Genomic DNA, 26,164 nt, shown 5'->3' on the forward strand with positions numbered 1-26,164 from the left:
GGCTCCCTTCCAGCGTGTGGGCAGCCCGAGAGGCGCAGGCAAACGGCGAGGAAATTAAAAAAAGGAGACCGAGATGCAAACTCAGGCTTGTGAAATAATTTCAGCCATGCCTTGGCGGATGGGGAATGGGGTTAGCTTGGTCTTCGGAAAAATACGGGTTGTGCAATGAGAAGGGAGCGGATCAGCGGCAGAGCAGGTGATGGTTTGTAAAACATTCTGTCTTTCTGGGTATTTAGTCAGTCTTGAAGCAACAGCTACAAGAGATCCCTTTGCTGCTGCCCATGCTCCCCTCTCAATTCTATAAAACAAGTTTTGCACATCTTAATTTTACATGCTTAGAATATTGTAGGATGTAACTTTTTTATTTCATTTTTTTAAGTCTTCAGCGGTTGCATGTTTGACATGGTTTTGTTATCCTAGATGTTATGTTATGATCTGGCACACGGAGCATTAATTCCTTTATCAGTTCTATTTCCTTTACAGTTGTTCATTTAATTGAGCTCCTCTGTGTATTTTACAAAACAAGATGCATTCATTACAACTTGCAGACCTCAGATAGTGTTGTAACATGTTTCAGAAAAATAGCACTTTTGTAGATAGTTGTGGAAGTTGGGTGTTTGGTTTATTTTTCAGATGATGGGAGGAAGCAGTAGCAGAATTCTTGCATGCATAATCAGTAAGAACTTTCCAGAAGCTCTTTATTCTAGCTATTTTCTTTTAAAGCTGTGTTTACTCTAAGAATTCGGCTGAGGCAGTTGAAATATGTGGCTGCCGTGTAGAACAAAATACACTGTGTGTTTTGTTACTCTCCTTGTTCTGCTTTGACTTGTGCAAACAGTTTTAATCCAAAGGAAGAGATCATATGGTCTGTGACTGCGGTATCGTACAATCCAGTTTAGGGTGCAAATTACCCTCTTACAGCACATCCTGACATTGAATAGTCTTGTCTTGAATAGACTGTAAATAGAGTGTATCCTTCTCTTTCACAAGGCCTTGGAGCAGGAAGCCACATGCCTTAGCTCTCCAGTGTTGAGGAGCCAGCACATCTGTGTGACCATGCACCTGCATGTGGCTGGAGATGTTCAAATACTGTCTTTAGAGCAGATTTTGAACATTAAACACACATCACTGGTTGTAAACGGCCCCTGCACGCTGCTGGGGATTCGGCACCTGAAAGGCCATTTCCCAAAGCACGGAGCAACCTCTGCCGAGCTTGGCAGCGATGGACCCTTCCAGTCCAGGGCCAAACAGCATGTTTTGGAGAGGTCGTGGGGCCACAGTGCTATTTCTTGGGAGGCTCTCTGTTGTGTTGGCATCCTGCGTGGAAAAGGTACGGGCAGCCACAGGGGTGCTTATGATTGCTTCTTGTTGTTGGCCCAGGCAAGCTAGAGAGGCTGCTTGTTCGGTGCCCAGTTGCTCCTCTCTGCTGTTGCCTCTCCCAGCCGTCTCTGATGGTGGCTTAGAGATGGGCACTGCTCTGCAGCCATGGGTGAATGCAGAAAAGGGATTAAGAGCTTGGCTTCCTGCATCCTGACTCAAAAGTAGGCATATGTGCTTTTTTTGGTGAGTAGAAACAAATCGGTTTCGACAGAGCTTTTTTAGGGAGTTTTCTCAGGCACAGGATGAAATTTTGAGGTGGAAAAAATTCACACATTTTTTTCCCCTCTATTGGGCCGGTGTGGTGAGGACCAACTGTATTTTTGGGTGCTTGGGATCCATGTGTGTCACTGTTGAGCATGTGGCTGTTGAGGAACATGTGCAGTACGTACACGTCTCCTGCACAGAAATGTGGTGGGGTGGGATCCTTGCTCTGGACCCAGACTGGAGCTGTTCCTGGGAAAGAAAACATCAAGACAAAACTGGGGAGGAAAGCACCTCTTCTGTCCCACTTAACTCTGTTCTGGCTGATGCTAAAACGGTATGTTGGGTACTTTCATAGTGTGTGTGTGTATGTGTGTTAGCTTATGCACCAATGTTCATAGGCACATGTACGGTTTCTCTTCCGCATCGTGCTGTCCTAGCTGTAATCTGATAGGCATAGCCCATGGACAGGGCAGGGCGAGGAGACTGTGTCTGTTTCCACAAAAGCTTAGCTAAGTGCATTTTTCTTATTGTGTTATGGGCCTGATTCTTGAGGGGGGTTAGACGCTCTCAGTTGTGGGTGCTCAGCATTTTTGCAAGTCACCCTGCTCAGAAGTTGGTGGTTACTTTTTTTTTTTTTTAATGGGAAAAAAGCATTTTTCCATTTGCTTCTCCATAAACTGAAACCACTAAAGAGCCCTTGCTTAGTTTTCCACACAAGCGCACACTGATGGGAGCATGAGAGGGACTGCAGGTCTTAGGAGGCTTTAAGTGTGTGAAAACAAGAAGTCCTAATGAAAATGGTTTTGCAACTTAATTGTAGTGGGTGTGCCTTTGTTTGCGAAAAGAAATGAAAGTGCTGGAGGCCGAAGTGCTTTCTTTATCCTCAGAATAGCAAGCGGTATAAACTTCCCCGGCCAGTTTTGCCAAGGTGCCCGAGACCTGCAAGTCCCTGCAGACCTTTGGCACGCTGCTCATTGGGACCCTTCCTGTGGACTTTGAGCCCTGAGCCATCCATCCTTGCATTGCTCTCCAGAAATACCATGTTTTGTACAGTGGACCTTTCTTGGGCTGCTTCTTAAAAGGTGGCTTGTTCACATCACAGGCTCACTGCATTTGGGGAAGCCAGCGTGTCTTTCCCAATGGTTTTGAGATTCGTGACTTGCCCTCTGGATGGAGATGCGGACCTCCCTGTAGCCAGCGTTAAGCCTATTGAAGGCGAGGGGCTTGTTCCTCCTAGCACGCTGTCCTGAACCCTGTTGGAGTAGTCCATGAACCCCTGGAGATCTGGTGGGGCCAGAAGCTCTGCTGCCTTCTGCTTCAGCCTCCTCAGCTACCCAGTGCCCCATAGAAACAGGATCCATTTTAAATAGATGCTGTTTGCAGCATCTTAGACTTGCTGTGTGAGGATGAGAAATGTTAACATAAATTCTTTAAATAACATGTAGTAGTGTTGAATGCACAGAATTATAAAACATTTTTATATTCTGAGACTCATTTGCATCTTCACATTAAAAACTGTGGTTTTCTTTTGAGGGAATGGTTGCAAGATCTGATTTGTTTTGAAATCAAAGCTAAATTTGTGTTCTTGCTTTCCTCTTTGCCCTTCATTTGACAAATTTTTCTTGTTCTATAAATACAGAAATGTAAACAATGGCTAATCCTTAGCAACAACCTGGAAAGTTAACATTTCTCTCCAGCTCCTATTATAATTAATTCAGACACTCTGAATATGATGTGATTTACACATAGTATTCCTAAGGCCAGGAGGTACTAATATCTTGTTAGAGAACTGAAGAAAATAACACGCTTTTGTGTGTGCCATACAACATAATTGCACTGCATTTTCTTTCATAAGAAGATGTTTAAAGATGCTTTTTACTTTACATTTGAAAAATGGAAGGCTTCTGCTTTTGCATTTGGCTGAAATTGTCTTAAATGTGTTTTCCTTCCTGCAGCAGTCAACATTGTCAAAACATTTTGCAAAGTACATTTTAATAATATGGGTTAAGACCATCATTATATTAATCTAATTCTCGGTGTAGGTAAATTCGTAAGATGCTTCTACTTTGCCATAAAAGTTTTTCACAGTAAACATCGTCTGTTTTCCCTGTGCAGAAAAGAAAGAGATAATATAGTCGATGTAAGGATAAATCTCTTCCATTAAAATCGTTAAAATATGGCTTGAACAGTCTTTCTCTCATGGTCCATCCTTTTACTTTATTTAATTTTCATTTAATTTTGTTTTGTTCTGTTTATGTTTGTTCAGGGAGTGTTTTTGTAGTGTTAATCTATGTAAGCCACATGCAGTTGAAAACTGCGACTCCCAAAAGGCTGTGATTAAAACATTATGGATGTGGCAAACCACAAATGCAAAAGTAAGTTTACATTTAGATTTTCTTCATAAAATATTTTATTCAAGTTTTGTAATACCTTGGTATCGTGGTCAGCATTGCCATAAAAATTCTGTGTTATATGGAATGATACAATCTGTGAAGCATTTCCCATTATGTAGACACCATGTCTTTAAATTATAGCAATTTCTTAAGATTTTAAAGCAAAATGAGCTCTTAGAAGTGTGATTAATAGCAGGGAATGAGGCTAACACTGGGTCATCAATGGCACTCCATTACAAAAAAGGTTGGACTAATAAAAGCATCCATCTATTTGACCAATAAAGCATTTGAATGATATGCTTATAGTTTTTATCATACCGTAGTTACTTTGTACTGAATAAACTGTGATTTTACGTGCTGGAAAAGGAGCATGGAACAGGCAGCACGGCTGAGGTGAGAGCAGTTGTCTCAAGTAGGGAAATATCAGGACTTTTATGTGAAGCTTGATGTTTTCAGAAGCCTTCAGGTTGCGGTGTCTAAATTTTTGAAGCCGCTGTGAAATATCTAAATCCCCCGTGACCCGTGCCTGCCTGCCCACAGTCGTTCGGTGAGGCTGGCCCTCGCTGTCCTGCAGGGAGGGGAGAAAGGAGGGTATTGTGTGTAATCATTAATTCAGAGTTAGGTCCCCAGCAGCCCCAGACATCAGAAATACTCTGCTGAAGCACAGGAAATGGGGCAGCACTTCTGTTTTCCTGGTGTGCGGACGCCAACCCCGTCCTCGAGTCGCACCTTTCATCCTGCCCGCTATTATGCTGTCAACCTGATGTATTAAAAAATACGCGGTTGCCTGAACAATACTGCATTTGGGGTTTATTTAAATACCTGTCTTATCAGTAGGTTGTACTGATTTCATGGTTTTGAACCTTTTTTTTTTTTTCACTACAACAAAAGGCTAAATATTTTCTGAAAAAGAAAATGAAGGTTCTTGGCCAGCCACGGATGTCCAGGATTGTGCTGTGAAGAAAAGTACCAAATATTCTAAAACTTATGAAAAAATGGTGAGGGGGGAGGCTTGTGGCCATGACGCTGTTTGCACATGAAATGCCAGGGGAGGGGAGATGAATGCCTGGGCCAGCTGTGACCTTGGATGCTTCATCTATTCAAAATGGGGATGATTTTACTCAGTGTTCGGTGGTGGTGCTGGTGCTCATCAGAAGGTAGCAGCGAACCAGGTAGGGGCCACGGTGCAGCTGGGAGAAAGGAAGGACCAGTGGTGCAGACCACAACTACATCCTCTGCCCCCGTCCAACTAGTACAGTGTCTTAAAGGGCTTATTTTACATAGGAAAGGGATGAAGAGGCTTCTGGAGGTCACACACAGGGATTGTGTCAGGGCAGGAATGTAACCCGGAGCCCTGGATTAACCCCTACCGATAGGACCATCCATCTTCTCTCCCTGTACTTCAGATCTTTCCCAAAATCCACGTTCAGGATAGAGAAGTTACAGAAACCTCCCTGGAGGAGCGTTGCGATGGGCAACTTCTTGAGCATTACAGGGATGAGAGATGGGAAAGGAAAGGCTTTCTGGAAGGTGGCAAACCCAGGGGACTTTGGTGTCTTGAGCATCTTGGGGACTAATGTCACAGTGCCTCGGGGCCAAGAGATGGACGTCAGGTGTGGAGCAGTTGGGGGCCAGAGGTTTCAGTTGTGAGAAGACCTCAGAGGGTCTTCTGGCCCCCCTTGGGTTAACAAAAAGGAGCTGGGGAGGTCTGCAGAGATCGGAGAATGGTGATGGGAGGCAGAAGCAAGAGGTTGAGGATGAGAGAGGGAAGGGAGGAGGAAGAGGGCTGAACCATGCCTTGCTGCTTCAGCCTTGTGCGTCACTGTGTGCAGGGAGCTGGCATGGCATGGGTGTATGTGTATAAAATTACACATGTACGTGGTCATGCTAGGCAGATTTAAATTGTGTAGAAAGCTGTCATTTTGCTTGTTTGTTCTAGGAGAGAAATGAAAACTGCATCCCACCTTTTGCAGCTGCTGATTTTTCTAAAAAATGCAAATAGATCTTTTATATCAGTGGTTTGGCCGGTAAATCTTGTTTTGTAAAACACTTTCAAGTGTTTTCAACTCCTTTCTTTACCCTTTATCAGAACAGATGCACAGCTATGTATTTTCCCCTGCTGCCTGTTGTCTTGAGGTTGCACAGCAAGACTGCAAAGGCTTTTTGTTTGTTGTTGTTGAAGGGGAGGAAAAAACCCTCAATCCACAGAAGAGTTAACAGGATTTCGCTTGATCTGCTCGTTTATGCAATGAGTAATGCGAGGTTGGTAACAGCAAATTGTTGTTTATAAGCAAACATGGCACTGTGTAAACAAGAAGGCCTGGTCCCCAACTGGTTTGATTTCATGGTGGTCAGCAGCTGATGTATGTAATGTACAACCTTTCTGCTTCTCGAAATGTCAGAAGAATGACTATTTGTTTGTCTTGAGTTCTTCCCAGCTGTTTACTCTGTAATGCATTTGCCTCAGCCTTGATTCCCTAAGAGTGGCCCCTTTCTCCTCCCTGCTCTGTTTACATTAGTCCTGCCCTGAGTGTCACCTATGAAATCTGTTGATTATTCCACCTGGTTAATGTTAAATTGCTCTTGCAAGATGATGTGTTTGTTCATAAACACAAATGCTGGGCCCCTTGTTTACTGTACCCATGGCAGCAATCAGTTATTAAACAAATATTGCTTTGTTTGCGGGTGTGAGCAGCAGTTTATCCTGCAAGGTCTGGAAAAAAACCTTTAAATGCTGGGATTTTGATAAAGGAGAAAAAGGGGAGCTTGTCCCTGGAATGTGGCTGAAACTCACTTTGGTTTGCTTTGCTTATCTTTAACTTGGGTGAAGGGGCTAGAAAGATTAGCAAGTTGTTTGGTTTTTCCAAGAGATTTCCTTAGTGTAATGATATCTATCCAGTTGTTTGCTTTTTTCAGAAGGGAGAGAGCACTCCTGCAAGACGACTAGCACAGCGGTAGACGGCTGATGGCTAGAAAATCCTGCATGGAGCAAACAAGGAGTTAGAAGGTCTAGGACAAAGATATAGGGCTATGAACCAGGTAATCACCCCGAAAGTACAGCCTTTTGCATTCTGTATCGGCATTTGGTCGGGGGCTTTTCGGTTTCCCTCTTCTCTCAATTGGGTTTTAATTGATGCATGTGCCCTCGATGGAGTTGGAAAAGGCAAAGCTTTCACTTTTATTTCTGAGGAGATCTGAGGAAAATCTCCGTTTTAGAAGCAGAGCTGTTTGAATGGAGAGAAAATACCAAATTTAAAAACACGCTCTGTCACTCTTCCTCCTGCGAGTGAGATGACAGAGCTGCTTCTCTTCCTTTTCTAACTGGAAAACTGCGTTTACATCTGCTAATTTCTGTATGCTGGCTGTTTGCTCTTTGGGTTTGGGGAGTCCTAATTAGAGAGCACCGTCCTGGTAGTTGTTGCTTTTGGGTTGTTTTGCAAATGAGCAAGAAAAACTCACTCACACCATCTTTGTTTTTCAAAATTATTGTTTGTTATTGTTTCTGAAGGGGGCTTGGATTTCAAATGCTGGGCAGGACCTGTTAGCCCTAACAGTAAATTGTTAGGGCTTTGCACACAAAGGGAGTAAACCCTCTTAGAGTGACCTTGAAAGCAATGTTAACTGTTTTTGTACGAAGGTGGTGTCTGTTCCTTTATACGTGAGTTAATCTGTTAAAATATCGTGAATATACATTTATAAGAAGCTTTTGAAGGATAAAATTAAATAATTGTCCTTTTCATCCCTTGGAAAAGCAAGCAACAAAATATGCATAAAAATGTGATATATTGTATTCACTAGCTCGCACCAGTGGTCCAAACATATTGTTCGTTTTGGCTACTAGAGCGGTGTTGGGGCTGGAGGGGAAGCGGGAGGTACCTGAAGTGTGTAAGTGGACAAGCCAGTCTTTAATTGACTCGTGTTACTGCGATGAATCAAACCTTTGCTGCATTAAACTAAGTGAAAATAGTGAAGTGAAAATTGTATTGTGCAGAAGTATTGCAAAGCTGCACCTGGCTTTGAGGTGGTTTTCAACTTCTGGAGGCTGGTAGAGAGTTTAGAAACACTTCAGTGGAGATAGGCATGGAGGGTGGGAGTCTAATTCATCTACAGCCAGCACTTGGTCTTGTGAGGTTTGATATCATCTTATTGTAGCGGTGCTGCTGCTGTCTAGCATCAACTAACCATATTTACTAAATGCAACTTCGGCCTTTTATTTGGTTGAATAGTCAGTCACCTCTTTTTCTGTGAGGCAGACTGGAAGAGTTTATGTTGCAAGCTCAGAGCAGCGTGCATACAAACAAATAAGTCCTGGGCTGTGAGAATAGCTCTGCAGTTTCTGTTCCTGTTTTACACGAAACCGCAGGGAGCCCCCCCACGCTGCTGCGCCCGGGCTGGGATGAGCAGGTGGGTACGTCCCAAGAGACAGCAGCCACGAGGCTGGCACCGAGGCAGCTCTGCAGCTGCTCTGCACCTCACCGTGCTGCAGTTAAGGGTCCTTCCTTCTGGAAGAGTTTTTCCTCTTGTGTGGATGGTGCTCATGCCCATACGGTAGCAGCTGCAGAGTCGTATGGTACAATGAACTACGGTTTCTTGTTTGGTTTGGGGTTTTTTTTTGCCACTCACCATTCCTTTCCTTCCAAATAAACGATGATCCCAGTGATGGTAAGGATGATTTCTGTCAAGCTCACGGCTGAAAGACAGCTCTCCCCAAGAGAGAGGCAGGAACCTCGCTCTGCCGATGATGGGATGTAAATGATTACATCATATTTGCCAGTCGCTTGGAAGTGGCCCAGCTCTAGGCTTTTATGCAGCTATGCCATGAGCTTCATGCTGAATATGGATTTTAATAGCTGTCAAGCTGAGAGGCATAGATTGAGATAGAGCTGGCTTTGCAAAGGGGGTTTGTTTATCCAAGGTGAGACTGGGAGTAACGTCTGTGTGCATGTGTAAAATGAAGGGAGGATGCAAAAAGCTCATTTGGGGAAGGTTGAGTTGTGCATCGTCTCTGCCTAATGCGTGGGGTCTTACCTCAAGGAAAGGAGTGAGACCTGTTACCTTCACAGCTTGGTATGTTTTGGTGCACTAGCTTTTCACGGGAACCAGCTCTAGCTCTTTTGAATGGAGCAAATGGCAACCTTTTAATGTCTGTTTCAATTATTTTTTCTTGGATTTGCTTGTTCTCTGTTCTTACTGTTTGTGGTCAGCAACACCCTCAGCAGAAGAGATTTCCTTAGGGCTCAGTGCAGTGACTGATTCTCTAAGAAGTTAAGTTGTTTGACCATGATTTCACAATAAGTCAGTGTGGCACAAGTGTGTTTAGGCTCCTGACTCTCTTTCTCTTCTCCTCACCACAGCTGTCTTAAATTTCAGCTCCTGCAGAGCATCAGTCAGACTTTCACTGAGCTGCCTCCAAGTAATTTCAGGTTCCCGTGGCCCTAACGATACACACTGCTGCCGGGAAGTAACCCAGACAGTGCAAGCCATGCATGCAAACAGTGAAAGAGGTTGTGTCGTTGTATACAGTTAAATAAATAAAAAGTTGTGGCAGCCTGCATCTAGACAGAAGTAGGTGAAGCTGCTATTCAGGAGACTTGAAGGTGGCAAGGGGACATAAACCCTGGTAGAGGTTCAGGTTGGTGGAAGTTCAGCCTGTCACTGGCGTGACCCACAGGGAGGAGGTAAGGCAACCCGCGTCCTTCCCCTGTTGGCCAAGGCGATGGGCTCAAAGCACTGGCTTTTCACTCACTGAATTTAGTTATGGCTTCACATTTTCCTCCTCCTTGTTCCTTTTTCACCTCCCTCCCCTCCCCATGGCTCTGCATCGCCAAGTAGCGTTGTGAGGGCAGGGAAGGGGAGCAGCCCCATGTGAGCCAGGTGCCAGCACCATGGATCGGCTCGCAGGGATGCTCCAAGAGCAGCGTGATTTGTTTCCCTTCCCCAGGGAGGCTCGGCACATCACCTCGGCGATGCGCTTAACCTCTCCTGACCCAAGGCTTGGGATGAGTCTGGCCAAGATGAGAGTGCCAGGGCTGTGCCCGTGTCAGGAGGCAAAGCCAAGGATGCGCTGTGGATAAACCCATTTCTTCTGGACCCTTTATTTCCTAGGCACTAAATGAAATTTCAGATTTTAGATACGTCTAGACATATACAGTGCACGATAAAGTTGATAATACATTAATCATTTTTAACAACAGGTAATATGCATAATTTATGGTGTTACAGTGCTATCTTTTTTGATATTTATGATGGATAATGCTCAGTTTTTGCCCTCATATTACTGCTTTAAATTATACCACAGGAAAATTAATGAGAAAGTAGATTTATGGGTTTCATTTGTTTGTCAATTCGGAAATTAATTGGGTGTTAATTTTAGCCGTCCCTCATCAGACCAGGTCTTTAGTATGTGTGCATTACTTTGCATTCATTGAAGCCTACCTCCCATTTACTGTGGGTCACTAGCTTTGCATACATTAAAATAGCCCTCAGGCTCATTCTCTTGATTACTTTTTGAACTGCCATGCATTAGAAAATTTACGCCTTTCTGTTATAATTATGAAAATTCGCTATTGGAAGATGGTGCTTGCATAACAGCAAGTATACAGTCTTGCTCAGCGATGTAAGATCATATAGCAAATCCCAATACGTTTTTGTTCTAATCCTAGAAAATAGCACTCTCGACAATCTTTGTTGTGCGAGTTTCATCCTTTGAAATTTCAAGGATCCATTTTAATGCACTGAATTACCTCTTTAAGCTGAGGAAATATCAAAGGATTTCACCTCGTCGCTGTGTCTTTGTTTCCTCTTTCCACACATCCCGTGCATGTTCCTCCCTTGCCTTGCTCCAGGTTTGCCTCTCCTCCTCCAAACGCCGCTGTCAGACGTGACTCAGCATCGCTTTTCAGGACAGCAGAGCCTGACTCGCTCCGTTCCTTACTATTTCGGTTGATTCTTAAAGATCATCCTTAATTGCTCTTTGAATCCCCTTCTCCTTTCTCATACTCCTGCACAATTCAGCAACCACCAGTAGTGTGTAGGCGAGTGGCCTTCAAAGGGGTAAGCATGAAGTTTTATCCAAAAAGTACCCTAATGTACTGACAGTTGATCTATAGTTAGTTAGTACATAATTATACCTAAAATACACCCTGTCAGCAGGATAAATGACGGCTACTGAAAACTCTAAAAGCATGACGGGTGTTCACCCATCTGCAATGACGAGAGCGGAGGGGTTTGTAAGTTGAGAAAGGCTGGTGAGTTCAGCGTGAGCTGATTTAGTTAAATCATGCCATATGTTGGGATGGCTCTTTCTAATAGTCGTGCTAACCACAAACACAGGCAGAAAGAAGTCATCTGGTCCACCTGGCTAGTTTGGACTCCCCTCCCCAGCGTTATTTCTGTACTTAGCGTGGTGGCAGCCCTCGAGCTGCTCATGTGAAGCTGGCTGATTCACAGTTAATTGTGACATGGTGTAATTTAGTAAATGAGCAGCTGAACATCTGTACGCCTTCCCCCACGGTAGATCAAAGCCTTACCTTACACAAGGCTTTTAATTTCCACTAGTGAATCCTTTTTCTTTTACTGAACTCATGGATGGCGGGACAGTGCTGCTGGCCGCCTCACCGACCTAGGGACGGGGTGTCAGCTGGAGAGATGGGTGTTCCGACATCGGCTGGGGACCATCGAAGCATGTTCCTGGAAAAATTCAGAAGTGGTGGTGGGATGTGCAGCCTGAGGCGCTTTCCCCTGCAGGGCACTTGCTCCAAAGATACTGGGACTAAAAGAGACCACCTGTGAGTCGGGCAGTGGTCTCCTGGGAAAGCTGTCGTGGTCCTCGTTGCTGATAACGGGCAGCGCCGGGAGCGCCAGGCTGCTTCTGCATTGCTTTTGTACCTGTGCTGGGGGTAAGAAGCAGCTTTGCTCATGCTTTGCGTATTGCCTTGCCTGTCGCGCTCTGGAGCGCGTTTCGTTTTCAAGAGGTAAAATCCTGTCTTTGCAGCGTTGCATTGTCATGAAATGCTTCCAAACATTGTTTGGGTTTTTTTTTTTATAATTATACACAGAAGTGCTCTAAAGTTAGTCCTGAGCTTGCTTTGGGGAACTGCTTACAACAAATAGGTAAAAAGTTTACTTATAAACCATGCATGTATGGATAGTATGCCTGCTGGAGAATTTAGGACTAGATCTTGTGATTTGATCGCTTACTTAAAACTGATTTTACCATTAACTCTTCTGCCTATAAAAGTAGAAATATATTTTATCAATCTGTGTTTTGTTTAATTTACATGTCCTTTCGTGGCTGGGCCAAGTTCTTTAAGGGCATTTATTCTGCTTCATATAAATAATTGATCAGCCAAGTTAATTTACTTCTGCCTGACTTGGTCAACCTTAATTAACTGCCCTGGAATAAAGACTGAACTTTTTGTTAGCTTAAAATCTTTCACAAATGTGACAAAGAAGGGATGTATTATGACAACAGTTTTGCTCTAGTACTGATCCCAGGGGACAGAAATGTTGAATGATCTTTATGTGCATATATATATATTTGTAAACACCTCCAAGCACTAATAGCCGAAATAAAATTGTCAGCCTTGGAAGTAACTTTGAAACGGGCGGGCTACATTCTGAATCTGTAGCCCAGGTTGAGTCTGGAAGCATATTAAAACAGAGATTTTAAGGCCCAGAAGACCCTGGGGATAGTTTTTTAAAGGTGATGAGATGCTTAAGGATGTAGATTGGTGCTTATTCAGGAGTCTTAAAAATGTCTCGCCAGATGCCTCTGTGTATGGTGAGGCATCTAAATACATCTGAATATCAGTCCCGTAGTCTTTCAGACTTGCAGTGGGTCCTTATTCTGACAGGTGCTTCAGTCAGTAAATCCTCCCTCCTGCTGACATTAAACAATGCTGCTTAGTCTTTAGAAACTATACTAGTAAAAGAATTGCAGAAATTGCGCACTTCAGCGCCCACCTCCTGCCTACTAATCTCCATGCTTAACCTTGCTCATCTAAATAGTCCAGTGGAGCTGAGAGACATGTATCTGCAGCATCTGGTTTTTGTGATGTTACGGGCTTTTCTTTTTTTTTTTTTTAATGGATTAGCACAGAACATTTTCAAAATTAGGATTCCTTCAGGTTCTATCTTTCTAGTTCAAAGCACCTACACTGGAGTCCTCAAAGATCATTTTGATTCAGCCAAAGTTCACATCTGACCTATGCTTTTTCAGTTTTGACCATGCCCTTAAGAAATTAGCTGTCCCTTACTTCTGTCCAAGTCATCTGGAAGATGGTTAGCTGTTGTCCTCCTGTTGACAAGAGTGCCTTGCTTTGATTCTACTCCACTGAAATTTTACTCTCTTACCTTGAACGTAACATATTCACCAAGGAGATGAGCCAAACTGTATAGCTTTGCCTTTGAATTTGACTGCATCAAAGCTAGAAAAGGTTTTGTGCAGGTTAAGACAGGAATCTTGAGAAATTGATCACCGTTGTGAGATTTTTAAAGCGAGCTGACATGAAGTCATGTAAGAACAGTTCTTTTATTATGTTCTCCTTGATTTCAGGATAAAATTTTACAAGTTCTTATTCATACTGCAGCTTAGCTTTGGTCCCTTCATACAGGAAAAACATCTTGTGTCACCTTTAATAATTTTAAGAGTCATTCTGTATCCCTCCTAACATGAAATATCATAGAATTATTATAAAAAAATGAAAGATATTTACACTGGTAAGAACTCACCTATTTTAAGCTGTAAAAATACATTTTCCTTTGCAGAACTGATACGAGGGTCATTCTCCTTTGTAGAACACGAGATGGACGTGCTCTTTTGCCATTAAATTTCTTAAGTCAGAACATGGTCTCTTGCATGTCATGGAAGCTTTTATGGAGTACTGTATTTTGTATAATAAATCATTATGCACAACAGCTTCTTCAGCACTATCTTGGTTACTTGGTGTTCTGTTCAGACCAAAATCACAGCTTGTGGTGCTAGACCTGAAGCTTCAGTTCAGTTTGCACAGACCCCAGTCACGTTGCATAAAGTCAACCTTGCTTTGCTTTTTTCTTTCACAATTTTGAATGACAGACTTCACGAACAGGCTTCTGTAAGGCCCGCTCCTCTGTGCTGAGGAGAGACAATTATCTCAGCCATCCTCAGTGTACTATCACCTCAGCTCATTTAGGTGTGCTCAAAAAGACAAATAATAATCATTCTTGCAGAAAGCTCTCGCAGGTTGATTTTCATGACATGACACTTAATGATCAAACCAAACTGTGATTATTTATGTCAACTCACATTTGACCACAGTGAAGAAATGAACAGTTTTATCTTTTCTCCCTTGAAAATCCTGTTCTCTATTGGAGGTATTTTAGCAAAGTGGATTCGTTTTGTATTGGTGTCCAGTTGAAGTTACACTGAAGTTGACTGCCTGTGAATGGGTGTTTATAAAGCAAAATTTGCTCAAGGATGTTCACTTCTGCTTTTAAAATAATTCTTTGAAAGTCCAAACATTACAATTTTCTTTTTACTCTTTCGATGTTCTCTTTGCAAAAGCTGCTGCCGATTCTGCTGGATACGATACGTAGGGTGGGCACAGCCAGTGGAGGGGCTGGGGCCAGCCCTGTGCAGCTCAGGTGGTAACTGGCTGGGGTACTCTGAAAGGTAAAATAGAGCATGAAATTTGTCCTGGAAGAGGTTCTCAAGAGCTATGATCTTTTTGTGACCAAATACTATAAATAATCCATCTTTTTCTCAGTCCTATAGGTTGGAAAAATTGTAGCAATTTCTACTGTTGTTTCTTTCCAGGCACATTTTGCAATCCTGGAGACAATAAATAATTTCTTGACCAGTTTGGCTGTGAATTATTTTCTGTGTCCTGGAGAGATTTCGCTCGGAAGGGCAAGCCAACAAATCGTGATCAGGCAGTGATAGATCTGCTCCTCAGTGGTGCATATTCTTCTTGCTGCTGTCAGAGACATCTCGGAGCTTTGGTTGGTGCTTTCTTGGACCCTCCTTAGTAGTTTATCCAGGTTCTCTCTTCCAGTCAGTTTGTTGCATCAGAAGTGTTGGAGAACGAAATGTACTTCTTTACTGTTCCGGCACATTGTTTTTAGCATCTCTTTCCACCGTGGTGTCTGCTGGAGGCACCTTCCACCAGTTCTTTAGTATGTCCTTCCTCCGTTTGGTGTGGTCTATGTGGCGGTGATGTGCCACCCACCATTTGCCATCGTGCATCGCAGCAGTCAAAGACGTGAGTCTCTGGATATAACCTGCTGACCCAATCTTGCATGGTGGTCATCCTTGTCCAGATCTTCTGCCAAGGTGGATTAATGTGGTGCTCCATTTTCTCCAGTTGAGGCTTGACCCCAAATTTGGATGGAAGCAGAAAACAATTACATCAGTTTGTTCTTTTTGATTTATCTCGGGTTAAAAGAGGTGTGTCCTTTTTAGTAGTGTAGGATATAAAAATTGCATGATGTACCTTTGAGTAACTTGGGAGCTGTCTGGAGAATCTCACTCCTGTCTCTTCTTCCAAAGCAACCTGTGCCATGCAGTTGCTGCCCAGTGTGTAATCCAGCCTTGCTTGTTAGATGTAAACACTTATTTAGACCTTACCACGCTTGTGGGCTTTCCTTATAGTGCTGAAAATGAAAGACACACCATGCTCAGTCTGTGTCAGAGCGGGATCATGTTAAAACCCAAAAGCATTTACTAGTTGCATTGGGAAAGCTGTAGGTTTGTTTAGATCTCTGGAGCTTTACAAGGGAGTTGACAGAAGCTTTATCATGAGCCCCCAAGCCCTTTTGTCCCCTTGCATAATTCGAAGATTTCACAAAACAGATTGAAAGAAGTTTCCATAGACCAGCTGAAATTTATTTAAATGTAGTCAGAACATTTGAATCTGTCCTAGCACCGTCCATGTGCTTGGGCGGCCATCAGCGTGAATAGATCCCGTCATGATTGGAGCGGGGTCCAGCTAATGAGTGGTTCACCCGCCTCGGACGTGAATCAGCGAGGAGTGCTAACGCTGGAGCGTGGTGGTGACAAAGCCCTCGTTAGTCAGCTGCTTCTCAGTTACGACATTTTGCTTATCGGCCGTATGGATCGTCATTGTGAACATCTGAAGCTACCAAGTGAATGAGAGGTCTGGTTTTGGTGCGTTGGGCTGGAGCGTAGCTCTGCGCGCAGAGGCTGAAGCTGAATGTCACCCAGGGCCAGCAGACACCGGGGAGCCCTTGCTGGAAGGAGGAATTTCTCTCTCCAGCCGGTACCGCACCTTTGGTGGCCGGGGGCTCCGAATTACACACACGTGATGTTCCCAGGGACAGGGTTTTCCCTTGGTACTTTTCCGCTGAAATGCATTGCTTTCTCTCACCCTTTCTGATCGATACTTTCCCTTATATGTTGGAAGGGAAAGGATTTTTCTTCTTCCTTTTGATTCAGGGTGGTTACTGAATTCAGACAGGTTCTTCCTTAATTACAAAGCATCTTACTTTCAAGGTGAACTGTCCTGCACAGAGGCATGTGGTGAGTTAGCGTGGAGAAGGCAGCGTGCTTGGAGCATGCAGCTTGCCTTACCGTACCCCATCTCCCCGGGGGTAAGGGTGAGAGGAGGAGGGCGAAGGGAGGGAAGGATGGGCCAGGGGAAGCGGAGCAGGTTAATAACATCTAAATCCTGGAACTTGGGGCCTTGCAGGTGGAAATACCTATAAAACAACTCATCAAAATATCTGAAAGGTAGCAGCTGGCAGTTGAAAACTGGCACATGTGCTTTGTTTTGGAGGGGTCTTGTGCAGAAATGCTGACAGTTAGTTCCCAAAGATGTGTGAATCCCAGGAGCTCTGGGGTGAGCAAGCGGGCACTCATCCTCATCCTCATTGTGGGGCCTGTGACCCCTGATAAAATTGATGAGCACAGCGTTGTAAAGCACCCAGGGACAGACATCCACCAAGAGTCGAGAGGGCTGGCTGTGCACAGCTGTGGCTGCTAAGATGATGTTTAGCCAAATAATGCAGGAGGCTCTTCACTGTAATTCCGTAGTACATTCAAAGTCAGACCAAATCCATAGCCAAGAAATTTGCCAAAAAGACTAATTCTGCAAGCAGCTGAAGCAGTTTGCCCCAAACGAAAACTGATGGTGTCCAGCACATCCCAGACCTGGCCTAAATTGCTTCAGAGTAATAAAAGGTGCTAATTTGGCAGTATCATGGTGTGAATGGAAACCAAAATAGTGAATGATCTGCTTCACCTACCTGCCCCTACGTAGCGTATATCAAGTTTTTGATATCGTCCATCATACGTTGCAAAGAATGACTGATGCGTTTCAAAGGAAAGCATCCAGATGTAACTAGAGAAATTTAATTATGGATTCTGTGTGTTCATTCAAAAATATTTTTTTTTCTCTAAGGGAAAAAAGATGTTGAGCAAATAATACTATATTTAGAACAGAACTAACTTACTAAAATTATAGCTGTACCAACAGATAAATAAACATAAACTAGTAGCAGGAACCATTAATGAAAGATAAATCGTATGAAGGGAAATGACAAATGTTTACAGTTTTGGCAGGATTTAAAACAGGGCATGTCTCCTTATATACAGCAACTGTTTTAACAGCTGCTTTTTTTTTTTTTTTTTCCCCTCCCCTAAATTATTTCAGGTTTTTGAGTCATGATGCAAGAATCTGGGACTGAGACAAAAAGTAACGGTTCAGCCATTCAGAATGGAGCGAGCGGTGGCAACCATTTACTAGAGTGCAGCCTGCGGGAAGTGAGATCAAACGGCGAGACACCTTCAGTTGAAATTGGGGCTGCAGATTTAGCACATCTTCAGCAACAGCAGGTACTGTAAGATGTATTACAAGTTTCCTACTTACAGAAAAAGCATGAAGCATTTAACCCCCTCTGCCAAGCCCTTCATATTTGCCAGTCAGAGGATGCTTTTAGGACTTGCCTATGACATTCTGTACATTTTTGTCCGTAGGGGATTGCAATTGTTAATGTAAAGGGAAACATTGGACTTTCTTCCGGGGCTCCTTTTTAATCATTCCCTGGAAATACCCAAAGATCAGGGCTTGCTTCCGTTGCCTGAATGTGTTGAGTCTGGTGGCAGCGATTGCGTGAACCGCTGTATACAAATAACTGGTTTCCAAAATATGTCACTGGGTGGAAAATACACTAACGTCAAGCTTTGTTTTTGCAACAAATTTTAATATAACCTAGCAACCTCTATCAACAGAATGTTTTCTATTAGTGAGAAAGGCTGCGGAGGTATCTGCTGTGGCAAAACATCAGAATAAATAAATAAATACATCCCATGTCAGTACTCCTCAATTCAGAAGAATCGGAACCAAATTGTGCATTTTGCCTTTGTATTTTAATTAGTGTATTTTCTGGGAAGTGACGAAGTTCGCCAGTGTAAATTATCTGCATAATAAGTTTTGTCTTTTTCTTTTCCCTGATAAAATTTTGAAACCCTCCGAGGAAATTTTACACCAAAGTGCTGGGCACGTATCATTAACGTGTTTGGGAACAAAGGCTGCAGCAGAGCCATGGTGAATACACTTATGCCTAACCCACACTTTCTCTAATGCAATAAGCATTCTTAAAACCTTTTAAATAAGCGATTGGCAGCTGGTTAAGACTCCCCTAAGCGTACAGTGATCTTTTTAGCAGGTTGTTGTGGAGAAGAAAAAACCTGCACTCAAAAACAAAGCAAACTGAAGGCTTGCGGAGGAGCAGGGGACCCTGTTTGCCAACCTAAGACAGAAAGCTGCCGTAATTAAACAAGTCAGAAAAATGGATGATACTAAATGCATAGACTTTGGTTGTTTCAATCATTTTCATCCTACAGGTTTTTACTTGAAGTGAGAATACCATCAGTGAGAAAATCACAGCCATGCTGAATTCATTACTGCAGTAGTCACACAAAACCACGGATAAAATTTCAATAACTGCAGGCCACAGTTGAGTAAACAGTTGCACTGAAACTTAATTCCTGTTGACTTTTCCCTCATTCTTCGCCAGGGGCACATTCTGATTCGTAGTGCAAAGACAACAGGGGTTACAGCTTTGATTAATATAGGACAGTAGAAGAGGAGTAGAACAGTAAAATATGTTCAACACAAAGGTCTCGTCTTAAAACGGCTTCGTATCAAAATGAGTTAATCGCGCTGCGTTTTCCATAGGAGCGCTATGGAATTTTCCAACGCTGCTTTGTGCAGAGAGAAACAGAGGGGGGGGCATGCAAACACGTGTGCGCCATAGACCAGAATTGCTCAGACCTCTGCTCCTCCGCTCCTACCACCAGTTACTAACGTTCACTGCCGGCGCCTTGTGCCAAGGCTTCTCCATAGCCATCCAGAGGGCTCATGCCGCCTCAGATAACGTCGTAATCTCGCGGGTAACGGGTTGTGTCATTCAACAGCCACCCATTTGGTCAATTAAGGAGTGGCACCGATTCCTTCCTACGCCGGTCCTCCAGCCCTCCCCCAAAACGGTGCCTGGCACAGACACAAGTGCTGCCAACCCCCGTGGGAGCAGGGCGCGGGGCTGGGGGGCTGGATTGCCAGGCTCGGGATTGCTTTCACACGGCTCAGATTTTAGCTTGTAGTTTATTTATCCTCTGCCAGTACAATAAATGTGGTCAGGGAGCTTGCTTTTCTCCAAGTTCTTGAAAGACCTTTATGTTCTGTGTTTGAATTCTGCTGTTAATTGGTTTTGATGACTAACTTCTCCGTGGAGTTTATCTTTTAAAAAGCAAGTGTATTGCAAAGTTTAAAACAGTTATTTAAAAAAAAAACAAAAAACCAAACCACCAAAACCTGATAACAACAAAAGGGTAATCAGAGCTAGCATAAAAATATCAATCTTTGTGTTTGGAAAATATTTTTAAACGCTGAAAAGAAGAAAAACCCGTTGTTTTCAGACAGCTAATGCAAGCATTTACAGATACACATACAACATGGAGCATAATGTTTAGATGTTTCTCCGTATACAACATATGCTCTCAGGTCACTTAACAGAATGCGTTCTACAAAACGCTTCTTCAATACAAATGAATGAGTTCTGAATTAAACAGCTATTTCTTAAGAGCATTTCATTCAAATCTTTTCTGTTTGCCACCTGGCACTTGTTTTGTCTGAAAAAAAAAAATCAGCGGCGGGTAGTTTGAGCTTTGCTGTTGTGGTTAGTAATGTATTCCCATGATGAGCATGGCTGAGCGGTGAAACCTGGACATACAATGGCTTGTGCAAAGCATCTGTGCTGAATTTTGGTTCATGTTTTTTGTGAAATTTATGAATTTATAAGGACTAATAGCTTTGTTAGTATGAGAGAGGAAAACAGGAATGCTTCAGGTTTTTTTAGGAAGTTTTAATGGGTTTACAAACTTGTAAATATTTTACCATGGAAAAATATGGAGCACCACAGATGTTCATATGTTTGAAGGAACAGTGTACGGTGTGAACGCTCTTGTAGTAAGTGCAGGGAACACTCGTAGGACAAATTTTATGCTTCCCATGTCGTCTTAGGGTGATTTTGCCATGCAAGGAGACAGAAAGTGACGTGATGCTAAATTATTTTAGCATTAGCAATCTTGCAAAATGTACTGTTAAGCTGGGAGTAGCAAATGCGGGGATGAGTTCTACTATGTATAATAAAACCAAATAGCTCCAACTGATGTTTATATTTGTAATCGTGAAGTAAGAAAGCCAAAGCAATACAAGTGACTCTTCAGGGACAGTGCATCTGTGGAAGAGTTGGATAAAAATGCAGCTATGTATAGGAGAAATTGCCCCCAGAACCAGACTGAAAGGGAAGGGGCACCCTTTCCCGCAGTATTTTGGCACCTGCTGAGGGTGGGAGAGGTTGCCTTCCCGCTGCTGCTGACTCCACGGTGCTGGTGGTTGGCATCTCGTGGGAATGACTGTCAGGATGAGGCGGAATGGGCAGGGTTCTGGTGACCTGCCTATAAAACCTGGCTTAAGCATGAAGGTTACCTGGGTCATTCAGCTTCCTGAAGAGATCGGAAGCGGTCATTTGGCATGGGGTCAGGCAGCAGGGCTCAGGAGCTTGCTCCCAAGATGCCCACAGAGGCAGAAGGAAGGGATGGGGCAGAAAACCTGGGAACGGGGTACCAGGCAGAGTCTGACAACATCTGTTGGCTCTGAGGCTTCACAGAAAACATCTGGGAGGTCCAGAATGGGTGTTGGAGTGACCCACAAGCTGAAAGTCAGGCTGCGCGAGGGAAGCTTGGACAGAAAGTATGTAATGATGGGGTGACTCTTGCCTACCAGGGAGTAATAAATAAAGACTCACGGGGACAAACTGCCTTTTAATGTACATGATCACAGCTTTAGTTGCTTCAGTGGTTTCTGACGTCTACTCAAATAGAAGGTTTGATGCTTCAGTCCTAGCCGGTTCTTTTTTTTTTTTTTTTTTTTTTTTTTAAGCTTATAAAATAAATATTATATATTGTGGTTTATTTTTATCCTCAGGACTATTCATTAAAGTGTTCTTCACGTTATTAGCAGAGAAACAAGAATATGAATTGAACAAAGAGAATGAACACAAAGTTGAATTCCGATATATAGCAGCAAGACACCAAAAGCTGTGTTGCATGGTGGCAGAAATACAAACCTCTCCACATCAATAGCAAGATCCACTTTGATACCGTAACTTCAAGTACTGCCCCACGAGTATAAAACTCAGTGTCTTTTGTCTAATCCAGAATGCTTTTGAACTTTTAGGAGGTATGACTTTAATAGTAATTTGTTGACAGATTAGCTGCAGAGATTGCAAAGAGTTTATTTTGCAGAACTGGCAGGCTCGTATCAGTGTTCTCTTAAGGAAAAAAACACACATAGCTGTTTTGCAATTGCTTGCATTTATTGACAACCTGCGCTGAGCAGGCAGAATTGGAATGTTTGTATAATGTAAACCTATAGCTTGTCTGATAGAGTGTAGTGTACTTTTAGGTAGTGCATAGATTGCTTGATAAAAAAGGTTACAAGGTGACTGTTTATGACAAACTGGAATAGCAATACAAATGCAACTGGTACATGGAGAAACAAGGAGGAAGTTTATATAAAGAATTGTAGGAAAGTTTCTTTTCTTCACTTTGTCTTTGAGCTGAACTATACTGTAATTATGAAGTGTCACTTCAGGCTTTTTGAAGAGTTTAGATAAATACTGGTTTTGCCATGTGTCCACAGAGTAAGGAAGTTTTTTTTTCCTTGAAAAAAACTGACAGTGTTATATATATTTCATTGCCTCCTGTTTTGTACTTTTTACACTTTCATTCCACTGAATGTATACAAATGAAAAATACAATTTTGTTCATGTATAGGAGATAAAAAGGATGTTTGATAGACATAAGAAATTTGGACTAGGTTCTGGTGCCTGTGCCCAAGTCAATGATTTCTTCACAGTCGGTCTCACTGACTGCAGTTGGAGTCTTTGTGGTATCAATGTGAAGATGCCACAGTTGGGCCCTTTGGCAGTAGTTGTTGGGAGAAATGTCGAGATGCGAAGTGTTAGACTGAGGGAAGCAAACTCCAGAGGGAATATGTGGTTTCTTCAGATTTTGTTCATGTCCAAAGACAAGGAAAATGTACAAGAAATGGGGTATTTGGTGTATTGTTGAGAAGCTGCTTTAACTGGACAGATGAAAAAGAAGATTTGACTAGAAAGAATTTTGAATATATCACAATGTAAATTAAAGTAGTGCTTTGTTTTTTAAAAAAATAGTTTGGTGAGTATCATCTTATTTTGAAAACTTGTGGGGAGAGGTTACAAACTGCATCAGGAGTTTTATGGTCCCATTGATCATGATGTGGACTTACCTCTTTAGAACAAAACTGCTAAACTAGATCCAAGATAAAGTCTTTGTTTCATATTGACATAACTGGGTTAGACCAAATTTGTTTGTTAGACTTTGAGGGAGCGTCCGTGTTGAGTCATTTTGTCCGAAGAGGCATAAAGCCTAATTATTAAACTGCTGTTGCTATTGAAAGAGCCATTTGAAAGTATAGATTAAGCTCCATGCAAGCTATTGGATTATGTCTGATTTTGTATTGTAGTACACTGATAATTGATGATTGCAACACGGTGAAAAGATGACTGCATTTGTAGAGCTTGTGCTGTTTCATCAGAGAATGTGAAAAAACAACTTTACGCTCCTGGTAACTTTGTGTTTTTATCATTCAGACTTTTCCCCGAAGTTCTCCCATCTCCCAACATTGAACAGAAGGTGACATGATGTCTTTTTAGTCATTCAAATCTAATAACTTTTAATCTGAAGGTTAAGTAGTGAGATATAAACTAAGAGATGATAATATCAATTTTATGTTCACTGAAGGGCACAATATACCTCTTTCTAGTAGAGGGAAAATTGTGCGTAAAATGTCTTTTGCTTTTCAATGGAAAAGCTGTGGCTCTGAGAGCTTAGGAATGAAGCAGCGCTGGAAAAATTAAATAAGTTTTAACATAGGCTGGCTACCTTGCCTGGATTTTAGAATCAATGATTTTTTTCCTTAATAATTCAATTTTTAGATCTCTTGTCAATGAACCATGCTGAGAACATTCACACAGCATTCTCTGTCCTCGCTATTACTAATGTCTTTGTTATAACTACTTATTGACATCAACAAGCCTTAAATTTTCTCTAACTGTTGAAGGGTAAGGGGAAACTACCACTTTGTTGCACTTACTGAGATTATTGTTTTTTCTTTGCCTTGGTTTTGTTTTATTTTGCTTCTAAGGTCTTTGATAAATAACTGCATAAATCTGAGTCCTCAAAGCACCTTGACATTGGCACCCAGGGCTCTGCAGTTGTGTGTGCAGATACAAGCATGTACGTGCAGAAGCTGGGTCATTAGCCATGTAATCACCTGGATTATGTGCACATCCAAATCCAGAAGTCCTCTTTAGGCTATGGATGTCTCTTTCTGTATTTATTTGGGTTTTTTTACAATAGCTGCTTTTACTTCTCCTGGTAAATTAAGATCATGCAGTAATTGTTTAGGTTTACGTGGGCTCTTTGAAGAGACGTAACTTCTGAAATATGTTTGCTGGTTTGTTTTTTAGCCTTGCATCTCATGTGAAAATTCAGCAGCGGTATGTTTGTTCCCAGCTGTTTTCGTAGGTGTGTACTCTCCCCTTATATTTGCCTATGCTTACTCATAAGCAATGAAGTTACACATTCAGGAGTGCTGTTTAGGGAAACTCCGCAAAGGAATGCTTTAAAGCTATTATCCAGCATGTGTATACACTGCGGAAGATGTTCAGTAGGCATCAGATATAAATTAAAAGTCCATTTCAAATGATTGATGTTATTCAAATTATTAGAGGCTATTCCTCCTCCACTGATCTTCATACTTTAAGGGTTATCTAATAAGCAGTGCAACCAAACCTGGGATATAGCAAACTTAAAATGGTAGTGTGCCTATGAAGGTGTAAAGCAGTCTTTAATTCACGTGGAACTGTTCCTCATTGTGGCTTTTAATGTTGCAAGATGCTTAAGCATGTGCCTAAATGTAAATGCGTGACTAGTCTTATTAAGGTCACTGGTACGTCTCATGCCTGTAAAATTAGGAATGTGCTTAAGTACCTTGCTGAATTAAGGCTTAAGTAATTTCACACTAATAAGAAGTTGCATGGATTGCTGATATTTTAGAAATAATTTAACTTTATTTGGAAACGCACTGCACGTAGGGAGATTGTTTGGCAGTGCCTTAGGAACAGCAGCGGAATTGCAGTGGTTTTGACTAGTGTAGCCATTGATTTCAGTGGAGTTTTGTCTGACTTAAATACATTTAAATGAGAGCAGAATCAAATGCCGTGATTTCCTGTGTTATATTCTTTCTCCTGTGGAGCTCCATTGGGTATCACAGCAAGTGAGAAGAATATCAACAGTACTGTTGTAATTTTTAACAGTAATGTTGTAAATAAAGATTGGGACATGAAGTAAAAATGCAAAAGCCATGAATACTCTTCATGAGTTTATTTAACTGTATAGCACCCCATTAATTAAAAAAAATTAACAGAAGGTATTTTTTGGAGCCTTAGTGTAAGCAGTGACAATATAAGGAGAGTTTTGTAGGATAAGCGTTGCTTGTTTTGTTGCTGCATTCTGTATTTTGTTAGCTGTGCTCCGTACATTTTCAAAACGTAAACTGTATTTGCAACCTGTTTTAAATAGTGCAAATATATCTCTTTTTTTCCCTATAAAAGCTATATATTGTGTCTGTAGAGTGTCTGTAAAGTCAGTGTCATGTCTCAGACATTTCTGAAGCCTGGGGCAAGTGCCAGCTTTATTACAAGTTGGGCTTTTCAATTTATTTTTAATCATATTTCCTCTTTTTCTTTTAAGGGTTTTTTTTTTTCTTTTTTTTTTTTTTCTTTTTTTTTTTTTTTCCGGGCTGCAGAAAGTAAGGCTGGTAAAGTGAAGGTTGGAGAGAGTTAGACTATTTAATCTATCTGGCAATGTGTTGCAAAACTCATCAGTGCAGTTCTCCCCTTCACCCCCAGTCCTCACAGAAGTGCATGTTCCCAGGCAAACCGAGGAGAAGGATGCAAGAAATGGATATAATTCCTTGTGTTCTGTGTGCTCACCTAATCCTGATTCTTATTTAATAAGGATTGAGGACTGGGATTGTTACAGACAGAAACATCACTGGGCGTGCAGGCACACAGAAGGCGGTTGCATGCCTGGAGATGGGTCATTTCTGCTTGATAGAGCACTGTATTTCTGATTTTGGGTGACCTCTTTTGATCAAGCTTCAAGGCTGAACTAATTCTTATATGCATGTTTGGGGCCTTCTTACCTTATTAAATGAAATAAGCAAGTTTTTGAAAGGATTTTGGTTTTTCCTTGCAAGAGACATCATTATTGAGGGGCACAACACAAATGTTTCAAATTTGGAGATGCAGAGCAAGGTCACAGTTTGCCTCCAGAATTTGAAGTAATCAGGATTTTATTTCAGATAAAACCTCTGGGGCTGATACTTAAAAAACACAACTTTTAACTGGCATTACGCAATTTGCTATGGGTCGCTTAGCCAAATATTTGTGTATGGGTCCTTTTTTTTTTTCTTTTAGAAAAGACTTGCCAAAGTTCAGGTGGGATTTCAGGCTTTAACAAACTCTACCTGGAAATTAAGTGCAGGGAAGGGGGGGGGGGGGGGGGGGAGTTT

The 26,164-nt window shown here is 42.2% G+C and overlaps 1 protein-coding gene across 4 annotated transcripts in view; it reads left to right on the top strand.

Moving 5' to 3' along the window:
* Window positions 1-26,164, top strand: part of FOXP1 (forkhead box P1) — a 342,200-nt gene that overhangs the window by 157,614 nt on the left and 158,422 nt on the right. For all 4 annotated transcript variants that reach the window (XM_010570618.1, XM_010570610.1, XM_010570626.1 and 1 more), the window contains one exon: window positions 17,630-17,811. In XM_010570618.1, the coding sequence (XP_010568920.1) occupies window positions 17,641-17,811 (171 nt within the window). In that variant the 5' untranslated portion in view covers window positions 17,630-17,640. The remainder of the gene's footprint in view (window positions 1-17,629; window positions 17,812-26,164) is intronic.

Source organism: Haliaeetus leucocephalus, unplaced genomic scaffold (genome assembly GCF_000737465.1).
Source record: "Haliaeetus leucocephalus isolate CR32 unplaced genomic scaffold, Haliaeetus_leucocephalus-4.0 Scaffold2, whole genome shotgun sequence".
In the NCBI taxonomy this organism is placed as follows: domain Eukaryota; kingdom Metazoa; phylum Chordata; class Aves; order Accipitriformes; family Accipitridae; genus Haliaeetus; species Haliaeetus leucocephalus.